General features: G+C 46.6%; 1 protein-coding gene across 1 annotated transcript in view; it reads right to left on the bottom strand.

The window, feature by feature from the left end:
- Positions 1-16772, bottom strand: part of LOC126155883 (uncharacterized) — a 97716-nt gene that overhangs the window by 37782 nt on the left and 43162 nt on the right. The window contains exon 4 of the mRNA XM_049916259.1: positions 5805-5964. Within this exon, the coding sequence (XP_049772216.1) occupies positions 5805-5964 (160 nt within the window). The remainder of the gene's footprint in view (positions 1-5804; positions 5965-16772) is intronic.

The following is a 16772-nucleotide window of genomic DNA, read 5'->3' as shown; positions in this document are numbered from 1 at the left end:
CTGTCTGGCTGAGAATGGTGCCGATGGCAGAGTCACTGGCATCTGTTGTTATGAAAAGTTGCACATCGGGGTGGGGATGCGCAATTGTGCAGGCTTTGGCGAGGAGTTTCTTGAGTTACGAGGAAGAGTCTGTCATTTCTGGCGTCCACTGCACAGGCCGGGTTCTGGAGGTGTTCTTTCCTGCCAAAGCGTTGGTTAATGGGGCTTGGATTTCCATAGCTCGGGGTAGGTGTTTTCGATAGTAGTTCATGGTGCCAAGAAAACGCTGAAGTTCTCTGAATGAAGAAGGTCTTCGCAGATCTAAGATGGACTGTACTTTCTCTGGTGGAGGTGAGATACCATCAGCCAATACCTGGAACACAAGAAAGGTGACAGAAGGCTGTTGCAGTTGTAGTTTGTCAGGGTTGGTTTCGATGCCTGTGGCTTTCAAGGTGTCTAGAATGGTCTGCACATGATGTATATTGTCCTCAACAGAGGAGCTGAAGACAAGTATGTCATCAAGGTAAGCAAAACAGAATATGAGGCTGAACAAAATCTTGTTAATAAAGCGTTGCCACATCTGTGTGGCGTGTTTGAGTCCAAAAGGCATGAATCAGAATTGAAATAGGCCTATGGGCATGGTGATTGCTGTTTTTTCAATATCCTCGGGGGCCACTGGAATTTGGTGGTAAGCCCATTTACAGTCAATGACGGAAAAAACAGATGCACCCAATAGCGTGCTGGTGAAGTCGGCAATGTTTGGTACAGGGTAGTTGTCTATTATAGTTCTCGCATTCAAGTGATGGTAATCCCCGCACATGTGCCAGGTCCCGTCTTTTTTTGGGTGTCATATGAATGGGAGTGGACCAGCAGCTGGCAGAGGGTTTGATGACACTGGCATTTAAGAGCTCTGTGATTTGCTTTTTGAGATAACAAAGGCGCTTGGGGCAAAGTCTCCGGGGTTTACTAGAGATGGGAGGACTCGGTGTGAGGCGCAATCTGTGCATTGTTCCGTTAGTAACCACAGCGATGTTGACTGACGCAAGGGAGGCTGTTTGTTTACTGCTCGCATCGTGCGAGTCAGGCAGAGCAGGATTACTGCATTCAGTGTAGGTTGGCTTTTCCGAAGGAAGCCAAGGTGGCGACGTGTCTCGGGAGTCAGCGCGAGAAGATGGCCACCGGCCCAAAGCGCAAACTCTGGAATTGTGAAAGTTCGTTGGGTTCCTGAATCGTTAGTAGGCACAGCGGCCATGGGTGCGGCCTATGGCAGCATGGTCTCAGTCGAAACACGTGAATTGCATTCAGGCATGAGTGCACTGTCTGTGTAGTTCATCGAGTTCACACAGTGGCACGCAGGAGCAGTGGTTTCACAGCTTGCAAGATCGTCCACTGGGGGCAGGCCAGGCTGAAGTGAGGCGTGGCGCATATGCACAGTGGTACACAAGTTGGAGTCAACAACTCTGGCGCGAGGAGGGCGTGGCACTATGGGGCTGTCAGTACATGTGGCAACAGCAGTACGGGGGCCTAGTTTACACATGTCTGCATATGACATTGCGGTGACAACACAGTTGACAGAGGTGACGGATGAGGAGCACATGGAAGTAGGATTGCCTGTACAGTCGATGCACTTACTAACCTTGATTTGTCCTTGTTGAAGTGTTTTTAATTACTTGAGAGTGATGGAGAGCTTGAACTGCTTTTCGTGAGTCTGGTGGGCGAGCTTGAAATTTTTGTTGCATAGGCAAGTGACCTGTTCTTGATCGACGAAGCACTTCTGTGTAATTTCTTACAGCGCAGTCAAAAGAGATGAGCATGTGTGTACTAGTTGAGCACGAACAGATGCATGCAGAGAGCGAGGGCTCGACGGAGCACAGGGAAAGTGAGTGTTTGTCGGGTGATGAAACACGGTGTTGCACACTATGTCCAGGGAAAATTTGTGGTGGCGCAAGAAATCAATGCCTATGATAGGTTCATCAATATCACAGACCAGGAAAGTCCAATCAAGCTTCCAGTTTGGAGAGAGCGTAACGGAGTGGGATGTCAAACCAACGCACTGCAGTTTAGTGGAATTGACGGCTTGTAGTGACGTGTGGTGGAAACGAATATTCTCAGATGCTAGAGACGTGGGCAGTAGGGACACATCAGCACCCATGTCAGTGAGGAACAGTTGTCCCAAAGACATATCTTCGACATATAAGTATCCACAAATGTTAGGTCGTTCACGAACTGAGTGAAGCACTGGGAGGTGCCTGTCTTGTGCGCAGGAGGTGGCACCCGAACCTACCTGCGACTGTCATTTGGGAAACAGCAAGGTGGTCTGCAGTTTCTTGCTGCATCACTGAAACATGTGTGGAAGAAGCAGTAGGGCTAATGTGGATGTGCATCCTGCAAAGAGCCTGTAGCCAAGGGGGAAGGATGAGGGTCCGTGCCTGCCGAAGAGTTGACTGCAGGAGGGGGCGAGGCCGTCGGCAGTGCCGCGAGTGGCTACCAGTGTCCAAATTAACGCGGCGTCCACGGCGTGCAAGGGGAGGGCAAAGCTGTTGGTGGGAGGCGGGTTCAATTTGCCAGATGTGAAGCCCGCATTGTAGTGCAGAATGAGCTCAGTCAGTGGTGCGGATAAGTACGTCAGTTGCTTGATCTTCAAGGCAAGAGATGGCAGTTTGGACAGAAAGAGGAAGTTTCTTGTTCCAGATTGACAAGAGTGTGTTATCGGGCATGGCCTGGTTGTTAACAAGGAGTCAGAGATGGCGACACAGCTGTGATGGAGTCGAGTCGCCGAGTTGTTCCTCGTAGATGAGCTGCTGGACCTTCTCAGTCAACGTCCGTGTAACACGTTCCAGTATTGTCCTCTTGACAGAAGCGTATACGTCTACCTGATAAGGTGTGGTGACTAAATCATGAATCAAGTCAGCATGGTCGTGGAGATTGATAATGAGACAAATATACCGTGAGTGGCGATCAAGTGAATAATATTGAAAGATCTGCTCAACTAAAGCGAACCAGAATTCTGGGTTCTCGATGGAGAAAGCAGGCAGTTTCAGTAGTTTTGCAAGTGGTGGGGGCCTGGAAGCAGCCTGGTGGTGAAGTGCGGAAGCAGATGTGAGGTCCAAAGCGTGGGCGGCAGTAGCATTCTCGAGCCTTCGTGGCGCAGTCGGGGAGCTCAATGGAGCAGTGAACTGACCCTGCAGTAGAGTGAAGGTGGCATATTGCGGTGGAGGACGATGTGTCACGTCACGGGAGGCCAATGCGAATGAGGCACCAGTTTGTGCTGAAAACAAATGCAGAAGCTCGACATGAGCTGGCGCAGGTGCGACAGGAGAGATGTGTTTAATGGAGGTGGCACGTCGTGGATGGCCAACGCGGAAGAGGCACCCAGCTGTGCCGAAAACGGTTGCAGAAACTCGACTGGAGCCAGCGTGGATGCAGCAGGTGAGAAATAATTCATGAACTGTGGGTGCATGTTAACACGCTGATAGCTCGACGAGACAGCTGAGCCGTAATCATCTGTGTGGCAGGGAGGCGGCAGAGGTGTGGCCTGAACCGAAGCACCATATTTATAGTGATGCCGAACATGGGGTGAGTGGTAAAAAGGTTCATTGTTCATAGTCACTCCACTCGAAATCACGTTCGGATAAGGTGAGAGCCATGGCACAGAGCACTGGGGCATAGTGGTAGAATGTAGGGTGTCGTTAGGCCCACTAGACCACTAGTTGTTCATATTGCAGGCTGATGTGCCAAAATCGTAAGACACATATTGATATAGGACAGAAGTAGCAGCAAGCATGGTCGGAAGCTGAGGTGAAAGGCCCGTGAGCCAGGCAGGACCGACCACATGGCTGTAGTTAACATGGGGTTGCATGGAAGAGGGCGGAGAGAATTGTTGCTCCGGCAGTGGAAAGTTGTCCAATGAAACATTAATGGAGTTTGACGTTTGGTACCACACTGCATCAAGAGCCGTAAGTAGTGGTGGCATGGTTGGTGGAGGTAGGCACATGAGGTGGTGGGAACAAAGGTGTTTGGTAACCAGAGTCATGCATGTTCCTAACTTCACTTGTTGTTACAGGCTTGAAAATATCAAGCGACACCAGGGGAGCCGTCGAAGGAGAAACACCATGTTGCAATCCTGGCGGGTGTACATCGCCAGCAACATGGTGCATATTTGTCACAAAATCGGGCATTAGGCATCGAGCCAAAGTCATTTTTTGAACACTGTTGTGGTAAAACACACGAAAATAACCGGCGCAGTCATTGCGGGCACTGTCAGAAAGCGAAAACGAATAACAAAGAAACTCGGGGCCACCACTGTGGTGGATTCAGGGTGGTTTTCCCCAGAGAATACACCAACATGTTGAGAACTATATTTTATTGCACATCATGGCAGAACAACACACACGGAACTGAACTTTAACATCACGGGAAGCAAAGAAGTCAGAGATGAAATACAATACAAAGATGGTTTGTTTATGTATCGATATTTCTGGTGATGAGTTTATTGTTGCCACAAGCTCATTTAAGCCAATGTGACCAAGAGCTCACTCATTTTCTGCAAGTCAACCTAAGCCATGTTCTGGTCTTTTTCTTTTAAGTGACATTTTCCTATATGAAGATGCTATACTTATGGACTCTGCCAGATAACAATTCGGCTGCAATTACATTTTTACTAGTCATCTACACCTTTGGGTGAGACTGCTAAAATGAAGATACACTTTGGTGCGTAGAGACCAGTATACTTCTCCAGCCAAACAAACTAACTAATTATTGTGGTGGTTTGCATGCAAATGTGAAAATGTGACAAATGATTATTGTCATAGAAGAGCTAGAAGAGAGGGAGAGGGAGAGGGGGGAGAGGGAGAGGGGGAGGTAGAGAGAGAGAGGGGGGGCGGGGGGGAGGAGGAGGAGGAGGAGCAGGAGAAAAAGAAGAAGCCATCTTCAGCTCAAACACTGATTATAATACCAAACTGTTTTACTGTATACACTCCTAATGCAGGTGACACACCTTCATCCCACTTGTTAATTAACTTATCCAGCCAGGAGACACACTATACAATGTGGAAACCAAACCCTGATGCAAGATATCATTTTTGACAAACATAAAGTAGAGGTGAAAGAAGAAATTAGTGACAGAAGCAATCCTAGGATTCTTAGGAATCCATCCCCAAAACGACACAATAGTTAACTTGGCATAAAAGCAAACACTGTGTTGTGATCTATGTCTCCAACACTGATGTCACTGAACATAAGACTACTGAATCTGTGTGTTTCTCTCACATATCAGTATTGTGTCTCTCATCTTTCAAATGAAATGTATCTACGTATTATACATTGTAAAATTCAGTATGGAATAACAACAATATAATGAAAAGGATAGACTGCTGCTTGTCATAGAGAGGAGGCAATGGGTTGCAGACAGGCACAACAAAATGACTGCTCAATTCTGAGATTTCAGCCAAAAGGCTTTCTCATAAAGTGGTAACACACACAATTCACACAAGCACAAGTCACTCACACATGAGCACTTGCGTCTGGCCACTGAGACTATCAATGGCCAGAGACAGTAGTCATGAGTGTGTGAATTGCACTTGTGTGAATGTGTGTGTGTGTTTTCTCCTCTAGAAGACAGCCTTCTGACCAAAACCTCAAATCTGTAGCAGTCTTTGTGCCTATCTTCAACTCAACATCTCCCCTATATGGTGAGCAGTAATCTGTCCTTTCCATAATATGATTGTTATCATACACTGTACTTATAAGCAGTATCAAAATGTTTGCTCATTATATAGGTGTTAAAGTTTATTCATGAATTGTTAATGCAGTTTATGATAACAAACCTGTTGCTATCAATAGTGGAGCAGCATGACACTCAGTGCAGGTCCATGGATTTCCTCTAAGATCCAATAACCGCAGCTTTAACACAGCAGGGATTGCTGAACTTGGTATCTCTGACAAACCAGTGTAGGCCACAGATAAGTTACGAAGCTGCCGCTCCTCCTGAAAAATATCAAGTGATAAGCTTCAGCCTGTTGATATTAATTGTGTATAAGTCATCAAGAAACATATTTATGTTTTGAGTTGGATTAAAAATACTAAAATTATTTTCTTCAAAGCAGTATTAGAAATTTTTACATCCTTAGTCACTAGCACCCCATTAATGTTATTCACTTTTAATGAAATTAAATTTAAAAAAAAATTTTAAATAGTTACTTTTTTTATAATGTTTTTTTTTACTGATTTTTTCCTTCTTTCTTACTTTCAGTACGAACTTTGTTGTAGAACCCCTTATTTACGTGTGGTAATAAAAATTCATTTAGACAGAATTAAGTACATTTAAAATTACGTGAACTTAGTCAACCCTCTCACGCTGATAAATTCATATTAACTGATTAAGAATATTTAGTTGAGAATTAAATGCTTTACATAATTCGGCCACGAAGCGCGGCCTTCAAACAACGGTGCCAGCGTTCGATCATTCCGTTGCTTGCTGGGTGATAACTTGTGGTCTTATGGTGGGTGTAACCACAAAACTTGGCCAGCTGTGAGAACAGGTCTGATTCAAATTGCCATCCGTGGTCAGTGGTAATATGTAGTGGGCATCCAAATCTTGCCAACCAAGTCATTGCAAAAGCAGAAGCTAATGTGTCTGCTGTGATATTATCCACCGGCACTGCCTCCGGCCAACGTGTAAAACGGTCGATCATTGTAAACAGATATCTTTGCCCGTTCGAAGGTGGAAGTGGTCCGACTACATCTAAATGAACGTGGGCAAAGCGGGCGGTGGTATCCGGAAAATCGCCAATTGGTGCGTGTACATGGCGGTTAATCTTGCAGCGTTGGCATTGAAGACAAGATCGGACCCACTCGCGGCAGTCTTTTTGCATGCCTGGCCACACGAAACGTTGCGATACTAGGCAGAATGTCGGGCGTACCCCGGGATGGCACAATCCGTGTACTATATCAAAGGTTTGTCTTGTAAAAGCTGGCGTCAGAGAGGGACGAGGTCGGCCGCGAGAAACGTCACAGTATAGCTGTGTATCTTCCCCCGGAGCATCAACGAGTTTCAGTTGCAATGCGGAAGCCGTGTCTTTAACATAGGCAAGGAGTTCTTCGTTGTCTCTCTGTGCCTGTGCCAGTGCAGGAAAGTCTATGGTACTGGAAACACTGCTGATCCGTGAAAGGCAATCCGCAACAATGTTGTCGATCCCAGAAATATGTCTAATGTCGGTAGTAAACTGGGCCACGAACTCAAGGTGATGAAATTGACGGGGAGAGCAGTTGGCACTATTCCGACGGAAGGCGAACGTGAGTGGCTTGTGGTCTGTATATATCGTGAAAGTTCGCGATTCCACTTGGGGGCGAAAATATTTCACTACCTGGTATACTGCCAGGAGCTCACGGTCATATGTGCTCCATTTTCTCTGTGCAGGCGAAAGCTTGTGGGAATAATACGCCAGTGGCTGCCATGCATTGTCGGACCATTGTTGTGACGCGGCACCGATCGCCGTCTGGCTCGCATCTACGGCAATTGCTAATGGCGCGTCGAGCCGTGGGTGTGCGAGAAGCACCACGTCGGCCATGCTCCTCTTTGTTGCCTCGAACGCAGAACACATGTCCTCTGTCCACTGTATCAGAGACTTGCTATTTACTTTAGGGCCTGATAATGCCGCCGTCAAAGGTTCCTGCAGCTCCGCAGCCTGAGGAAGGTGTCGTTGATAAAAATTGAGCATCCCCAAAAAACGACGCAATTCTTTGATCGTAGTTGGTCGGGGTAGCTGCAAGATAGCGTCCACCTTCTCGGACAAAGGAAGAGAGCCTTCAGCAGAAATCTTATGGCCAAGAAATGTCACCTCTGACTGCCCAAAAACACACTTGTCCACGTTCAAGACGACACCGTAACGCTCCAATTGCTCGAAAATCTCTCGCAGATGTTGTCGGTGTTGTTCGTGGTCAGCAGAGAACACTAACACATCGTCCAGGTAGGCGAAACAGAATGGCAGCCCCTGGAGAACCGAGTCTATAAACCTTTGCCAGGTCTGAGCGGCATTGCGTAAACCGAAAGTCATAAATTTGCTTTCAAATAAACCGAAAGGCGTTATTATTGCAGTCTTTGGAATGTCGTCATTGGCCACCGGAATCTGTGTATACGCTTTAGCGCAGTCCAGTACTGTGAACACCGTGACACCATGTAAAGCGTGATTATAATCCCTCAGTAACGGAACGGGATATCTGTCTGGCACTGTACACGCGTTAAGCGCACGGTAGTCACCGCATGGGCACCAAGCTCCACCCTTCTTCGGAACAAGATGTAATGCGGAGGACCACGGGCTCTTAGATGGCCGCATTATGCCCTCGCGAATCATAGCGTCAAATTCCACTTTCGCTATCTTCAATCGGTCCGGAGCGAGACGCCTAGGTCGGCATGCTACTGGGGGACCATCAGTCGTTTGAATGTGATGCACCGTGTCATGTGGTATACACCTGGGAGCGCCGGGCGGCCTGGTCAAGTTCGGATAGTTAAGCAGTAATTCAGTGTACTCACCCTCTGTAGTATGGGCCAACTTGGCACTGTGCATTTCGGTGTTGCGACGGAAACCCGTGACTGCTAAGCCAGTGACGCTGTCTACCAAGCGTGCGTTCGTGATGTCCGGCAGCAGGTGGTAGTGCGCAAGGAGATCAGCCCCGACGATCGCCTCCGTGACGTCAGCCACTGTAAAATTCCACTCGTATGCGCAATGTAGGCTGAGATTAAGCTCCATCCTCTGTGTGCCATATGTTGCGATGGAAGAATTGTTGGCAGCCATCAGAGGGAAGGTAGTTAGCGGCCGGCAATGATGTACGGCTGTTCGTGGTATGATACTCAGGTCCGACCCAGTGTCAATTAAAAACTTTACGCCGGAACTCCTATCGGTAACGAACAGGCGCTTGGAGGATAACTGGCAGTCGGTTGCGCCTATTGTCGACCGCCGGTGGCGTTTGGGTGCCAGCATGGCGATGTGCACTTCCTTGCCTGATCGCCGAATCGTTGGTGGTACCAGCACAACGGTACCTCGCCTTGCGGAGTGGTAGTACCGCCGGAAGATCTGCTTCTCGAACGCCGCCGTCTGTATCGGCTTCTTCTATTATTGTCGTCGTCACGTGCCACCAGCGCACTGACCTGGGCGCACAAAAGCTCAACCTTGGCAGCGAGAGAATCATGGTCGGCTCGTGCTACAGATGCGGTACTGTTTGCACTGTTGTCCAACGCCGCGACTGAGCTGACTGGAGCCGGTGTGATCGCGTCCTGAATCCGATCTGCTAGCTGCGCCACGTCATCCAGTGGCATGCCCATTTGTGAGGCGATTATGGCTTTTATTTGCGGCGGCAACCTACTGCTCCACAGCGTTCTGAGCAGACTGTCTGGCACAGTAACGGTGTCAACTTTGCTGCGTAGATGTCGCAGGTATTGAGAAGGCTTCCTGTCGCCAATTTCTTCCTGTGTCAGAACCTGACGTATCCGGTCCTCTTGTGACGCAGCCACCTGTCGAATCAACTCTGATTTTAGCCTGGCATAAGCTCCAGCCTCGGGCAGTGCTGTGATTATGTCCTGCACCTCGGCTGCATAACATTGGTCGAGTTGGCTCACAATCAGCGCAAATTTAGTTGCTTCGACCGTTATTCCAGTGCAGCTAAAACTTGCCTCTGCCTGCGCAAACCAGAGTACCAGGTTGTCAGACCAGAACGGCGGCAAACGGACTGCAATCCTGGAGACGGCCTGCTGTTCAGTCATTATGTGCTCGTTACTTACGTAGCTCACGGCTGCTTCTTCTTAATCACGTCGGTCTCTGCTTGAATCACGTCGGGGTCACCACTTGTCGGATTGAGCTAAACTGGTGGCTGTCCGACCTTTGCTTAACGTGATTCAGAAGAATGAAGACCTTCAGTTGAGCAACAATAACTTTATTGCAAGCGCGTATCTGACGACGCCCGGCTTGCATGGACAGATCGGAGCTATAAAATTTGCTTCCGGCATATACAGAGGATCCTTAATCCTCAGAAAACTTCCGTAGTTAGGAGAGGAAACAGTACTCATCCACACAAGTCAGGAGGCACGGAACTACTCACTAACTCAAAAAACAAGGAATAATAATAATAATAATAAACAGAACGTATATAAAAGCTAGAAAACACAGCGCCTCTAGAGGCTGGGCGCGGAACTACACAAACGTCGCGTAAAGTAATTACGCTGCACACCACTGCACTGACACACGTGCACAGCACACACACACACACCGGCGAACTTGAATTAGCGTGCGGCAGCATCGCTACAGTATAATTAAATTTTAGTTTATTAATAGTGTGAGTGTTGCCAGGGAACGTTACCCACTTCATTCCTTTTATCTGAAGACATGCTATAATTGTATATTAATGGTAATAAGGGACTATATTACTGGAAAAAATATACTCATGTGCCTAAAAATAGCACTGCCCAGCAAGCCAATTAATAAAATAATTACAATCTATAAACTGAAAGATCAACTTTGATGGTCACTAATCTTGATGTCTGGCATTTACAAAGGTTGACTGAAAAGTAATGCCTCCACCTTCATAACTCTTTAACAGTTGTCAGCGTTGGTATGCGACAGGTACTGGCTTGTTCAGTAGCCTCTTCTCTACAGCTCCAGTTGGCGGGGAGCCTTAGCACTGAACAGTTTTGTTGTTACTTTGTAAAGTATGAAACGCTGCACAGACAGTCGGTCAATGCAATTTAAGCAACGTGCAGTCATTGATTTCTTGACAGCAGAAGGTGTCACCTCAAAGGAGATTCATCAGAGAATGAAAGCTGTTTATGGTGATTGTGTTGATGTGAGTACTGTGTGTAGTTGGGCGAGTAAGTTTAAAGATGTTGAGGTGGGATCATCTGACCTGCGTGACAAACAAAGAGTTGGACGTCCTGCGACAGCAACCACCAAGTTTAACAAGAAAAATGTTGACAGATTGATTCATGACAATCATTGTATCACTCAGAGAGAAACTGCAATCACAATCGGAATTTCACAAGATGTGCGGATCACATTATTGCTTTGCTTGGCAAACCACACACTTCATGTGCCACCACAGCAGAACTTCAGAGACTGAATCTCACCACCATTGGCATCCTCCATACAGTCCAGATTTAGCCTTGTTTGACTTCCATCTGTTCCTGATAATGAAAGATAATCTGCAGGGACATCATTATGCTTCTGATGAAGACATTAAGAGAACTGTGAGATTGTGGTTGCAGAAACTGTGTGTTGACTTCTCCCATTACTTGTTCATTGGTGGTAGAAATGTATTCCATTGGCTTGTGATTGTGTGGAAAAGTGAATATTGGTGATTAAAGATTGCATTCTAAGGATTATTTCTGCATTTGATTTATTAAAATATTACCATCCAAACCCAATTAATGAAAGTGGAGGCATTACTTTTCATTCAACCCTCATACCATAGGAAACAATTATACATTTTTGAGATCATTAGGTAGATGCTATCAGGATCTGAACTGGCCAACTCTGCTATGAGGCAAACAAGATTTAATGTTCACAACTACAGTTAAGAATAATTACCACTATAATTTTAAATGATAGTAAGAAAATCACAGCTGTAAAGAACAATGATCACACTTTTAACACACAGGCATTTGCTTCTGTTATTCATTATTTTAATTTATTTAATGTATCAAAAACAATCATATTTTGTGGTGGTAAATGTGATTGTGCTTGACCTGAGTTTCTGTATTCTTTTACTGCTTACAACAATCACAAACAAGGAAAGACCACTCTCAACTATCGAATATTGATTGGCGTTGCATAAAAACACATAACAAATCAGAGTATAATACTAGTTTCAAAGCTTTTGCTCTTTCTGCTTTTACAAGTACAAAATTGAAATATAAGCACACACTCTTGCATGCTCCATGGCTGCAACAAGAAAATGGTACAAATAATGAAAAATATGTGCAAGTTTCTGGCTAACATATACGAGGTGCATTCAAGTTCTAAGGCCTCCGATTTTTTTTCTAATTAACTACTCATCCGAAATCGATGAAACTGGCGTTACTTCTCGACATAATTGCCCTGCAGATGTACACATTTTTCACAACGTTGCAGCAGCAAAGGCTTCTTTAGGAGTCTGTTTTGACCACTGGAAAATCGCTGAGGCAATAGCAGCACGGCTGGTCAATGCGCGGCCACGGAGAGTGTCTTTCATTGTTGGAAAAAGCCAAAGGTCACTAGGAGGCAGGTCAGGTGAGTAGGGAGCATGAGGAATCACTTCAAAGTTGTTATCATGAAGAAACTGTTGCGTAACATTAGCTCGATGTGCGGGTGCGTTGTCTTGGTGAAACAGCACACGAGCAGCCCTTCCCGGACGTTTTTGTTGCAGTGCAGGAAGGAATTTGTTCTTCAAAACATTTTCGTAGGATGCACCTGTTACCGTAGTGCCCTTTGGAATGCAATGGGTAAGGATTACGCCCTCGCTGTCCCAGAACATGGACACCATCATTTTTTCAGCACTGGCGGTTACCCGAAATTTTTTTGGTGGCAGTGAATCTGTGTGCTTCCATTGAGCTGACTGGCGCTTTGTTTCTGGATTGAAAAATGGCATCCACGTCTCATCCATTGTCACAGCCGATTAAAAGAAAGTCCATTCATGCTGTCGTTGCGCGTCAACATTGCTTGGCAACATGCCACACGGGCAGCCATGTGGTCGTCCGTCAGCATTCGTGGCACCCACCTGGAAGACACTTTTCGCATTTTCAGGTCGTCATGCAGGATTGTGTGCACAGAACCCACAGAAATGCTAACTCTGGAGGCGATCTGTTCAACAGTCATTCGGCGATCCCCCAAAACAATTCTCTCCACTTTCTCGATCATGTCGTCAGACCGGCTTGTGCGAGCCCGAGGTTGTTTCGGTTTGTTGTCACACGATGTTCTGCCTTCATTAAACTGTCGCACCCACGAACACACTTTCAACACATCCATAACTCCATCACCACATGTCTCCTTCAACTGTCGATGAATTTCAATTGGTTTCACACCACGCAAATTCAGAAAACGAATGATTGTACGCTGTTCAAGTAAGGAAAATGTCGCCATTTTAAGTATTTAAAACAGTTCTCATTCTCGCCGCTGGCGGTAAAATTCCATCTGCCGTATGGTGCTGCCATCTCTGGGACGTATTGACAATGAACGCAGCCTCATTTTAAAACAATGCGCATGTTTCTATCTCTTTCCAGTCCGGAGAAAAAAAATCGGAGGCCTTAGAACTTGAATGCACCCTGTAAATCAGACTAGCTACACAATGTATGGCCCATACTGTTCTACACTCAATGCAGTGCTGCACAAAACATTTGCAGTAAGTTAAAACAGTATACTGAAAATGAAACTCTACTCAGACACCCGTCTTTTAAGTACAATGTGCTATCTATAGTGCTATCCATATAGTCTGGTTTGGACCTTTCATTTGTCACTTATTTCTTTCCATACCATCCAAGATACTGAGAAGCTCTCTTGCTACACTGCTGTAGCAACAGCGCTAAGTGACATACCAAGGAAGTCTGGGACCCTTACCAGATTGGATTAATAGAAGAAATAGACAAGATCAAATGACAAGTGGTGCCTTTCATCCTGAGACAGTTTATATGGCATGAGAGCATTAAGGAGGTATTCAACAAATTCACTATCAGATGCTACAACAGGGGTGTTGTGCATCACAGAGTTTTACTATGAAAATTCCTTGAGGGTATGTTCCAGAAATAGTTGGACAACATCTTCATGTACATGTACATCTACATCTAATCTATATTCTGCAAACCACCGTAAGGTGCATGGCACAGTGCATCCCACTGTACCACTTATTAGGGCTTCTTCCCATTCTATTCATGTATGGAGTACAGGAAGAATGATTGAATGCCCCTGCATATGCAGTAATTATTCTATTTTTATCCCCATGATCCAAATGTGTGATTTAGAAAATTATATAAGCCCCCATTTATTGATCTTCCTTTTTAAAATCCGAACTGGTAAGGGCTGCATAGTTAGTTACTTTCCAGTAACTTGCAACATAGTTGCTTTCACAAGAACTTTGTATTTTTTATGGGCTTGAGATGGATCTGTAATTACTTACATCAATTCTACCAATTTTTTAAGCAGAGGAACCACAGCTACTACCATGGAAATTTTAGGGAATTAGCCCAAAAGCAAAGAGCACTTTATTAATCTGACAGTGAATAAAACACATGATGACAGATTTATTGGAGAAGGTAATCAGATATGCCACCTATCATCTGTGTTATAACTTCAAGATGAACAAATATATTTCAAGGACAATGCAATACATGAAAGTCACAGATCAAGTAAACAGAGTGAGATGTGTGTCACTTTAACAGTCAAATCATAACTGAGTCCAAGTCTAGCGGCCACTGGCTGGCTGGCTGCTTAGGTGGCGCTGCTGCTGCATAGCTGGCAGACAGCGCCGCATGTAGAGGATGCGTGTCACTGCGCGGTGGCACTTTGAAAGATCGGCGAGTCACAACACTTTTCCCCCTTTGAAGTTTTCGCACAGGTCTTGATGGAGGTGGCCTGTAGATTGCTCATGTCCATAGGTGTTGTTTGACTGGGCGTGAAGTCTCGAGGATGAGGCTTCCCGTACGGACGGAAGTGTCCTCGATAATAACAGGTCGAGATGACAGGAGACGTGGGGGTCGAATCTGCTGGGGCCCCATGCACCAATCTGCCCATAGCGGCAAGTCCGGTTGTTATAACAGGAGATATGGACGATGGGTCCGCGTCCGTAGGAGAAGGAGGCGAGTAGAGTTGCTCCAACAGATGGTGGTCATCTGGTTCCTGCATGGGCACTTCTCCTGGTGGTGTCAGTTCTTGTGCTGGCACCAATATGATGGTGAGAGGACTGCGTTGTGAGTAATGAGAGATTCCAGTATCCCGAGAGTCAGGTAGAGCCGAAGGTGGCGTAGTGGTATCCGGAACAGGCGTTGTCGGCACACGAGGCCGAAACTGGTCCGAATGACACAATGCAACACCTGTGTCTCGTCGGTGGTGAACCGGCCAAGCAAAGGCACCCGCGGCCGTGAGGTGGAAGACCGCAGAAGATGTAGTAGTGTGCAGGGCTGTCAGCCACGTAAGAGCTCAGTCGGGCTGTGGTAGCCCATAGGGGTGAAACAGTAAGAAGCCAGAAATTGGAGAAGCGCATCATCGGCAGCAGAAGAAGTCAGGAGTTTCTTCATCTGAGCCTTAAATGTGCAGACCAGTCGTTCAGCCTCACCGTTTGACTGTGGGTGGAACAGAGGGGCCATGACATGCATGACGCCGTGACGGGCACAAAAATCCACGAAATCGGAAGAGGCAAAATGCAGACCATTATCAGTAACAAGAGTAGAGGGAAGGCCTTCCAAAGAGAAAATGCGAGCTAGAGCATTGGTGATTGCCGCGGTGGTAGGTGACGTGCAACGGACAATGAAAGGAAAGTTAGAGTAGGCGTCAATAACGAGAAGCCAATAAGTACCTAAAAAAGGTCCCACGAAGTCAGCATGAATACACTCCCAGGGCTTCTCAGGCGAAGGCCACAGTGACAAAGACAACTTCGAGGCGGCGGCCTGTGATGCACAAGGGCTGCAGGCAGCGACCACGTGTGCGATTTCAGAGTCGATGCCGGGCCAGTGCACATGACGGCACACCAGAGATTTTCTGCGAGACACACCCCAGTGCCCTTGGTGAAGGAGGCGCAAGACCGAAGCACGCAAAGACGCAGGTACCACAACATGCGCCGAAGCATTTTTGTTGGAAAGGAGGATAATACCATCCCTAGGTGTGAGGCGGTAACGCAAAGTGTAGTAGTTCCACAATGGATCAGAAGTCTTAGTGGACGGATGATCTGGCCAACCCTTCTGAATACATCCTAAAACCCGGGAGAGGGTAGGGTCAGAACCTGTAGCAGCTGCCAGCCAGTCCCCGGTGATGGGGAACCCGTCCACAACCCACTGCCCGGCAACATCCAGGTGGAAACACAAAAGTTCGTCCCTATCAAATGCCAGATCAGGACTCATGGGAAGGCAAGACAGTGCATCAGCATTTGCATGTTGAGCTGTCGGTCGGAAATTAATCTCATAATTGAAACGAGACAAGTAAAGAGCCAACGCTGGAGGCGGTGTGCAGCCTTGTCGGGAAGTGACGATGATGGATGAAACAAGGAAACAAGTGGTCTGTGATCCATAACAAGATGAAATTTGGATCCATAGAGAAAAACACCAAACTTACGAAGAGCATAAATAATGGCCAAAGCTTCTTTTTCAATTTGAGAATACTTTTGTCAGGCATCCATGAGCGTTTTGGAGGCATAAGCAATGGGCTGTTCAGAACCGTCAGAAAACTGGTGCGCAAGGACTGCACCAACCCTGTATTGAGAGGCGTCCATGGCAAGAACAAGATGTTGGCCAGGTCGATAAGTAGCCACACATGGGGCCTGTTTCAGCATAGTCTTCAATTTCTGGAAAGCAGCATCGCATGATGCGGACCAGTGAAAAAGCACATTTTTATGCAACAGGCAATGCAACGGCTGAGCCACCGAAGCAGCAGACAGTAAAAACTTGTGATAGTATGCTCTTTTCCCCAAGAAGGCCTGCAGTTCCTTAACAGATGTAGGGCGAGGAAGGGCATCGATCGCAGTGACAGTTTGCTGAAGCAGACGAATACCATCCCGAGAGAGTTGAAACCCAAAGTACGTGATAGATGCCTGAAAAAAAAATTGATTTCTGAAGATTACACTTAAGA

This window comes from Schistocerca cancellata, chromosome 2, assembly GCF_023864275.1.
Source record: "Schistocerca cancellata isolate TAMUIC-IGC-003103 chromosome 2, iqSchCanc2.1, whole genome shotgun sequence".
NCBI lineage: Eukaryota > Metazoa > Arthropoda > Insecta > Orthoptera > Acrididae > Schistocerca > Schistocerca cancellata.
Note: the sequence above shows the minus strand (reverse complement) of the source record. Positions and strands in the feature narration are given on the sequence as shown.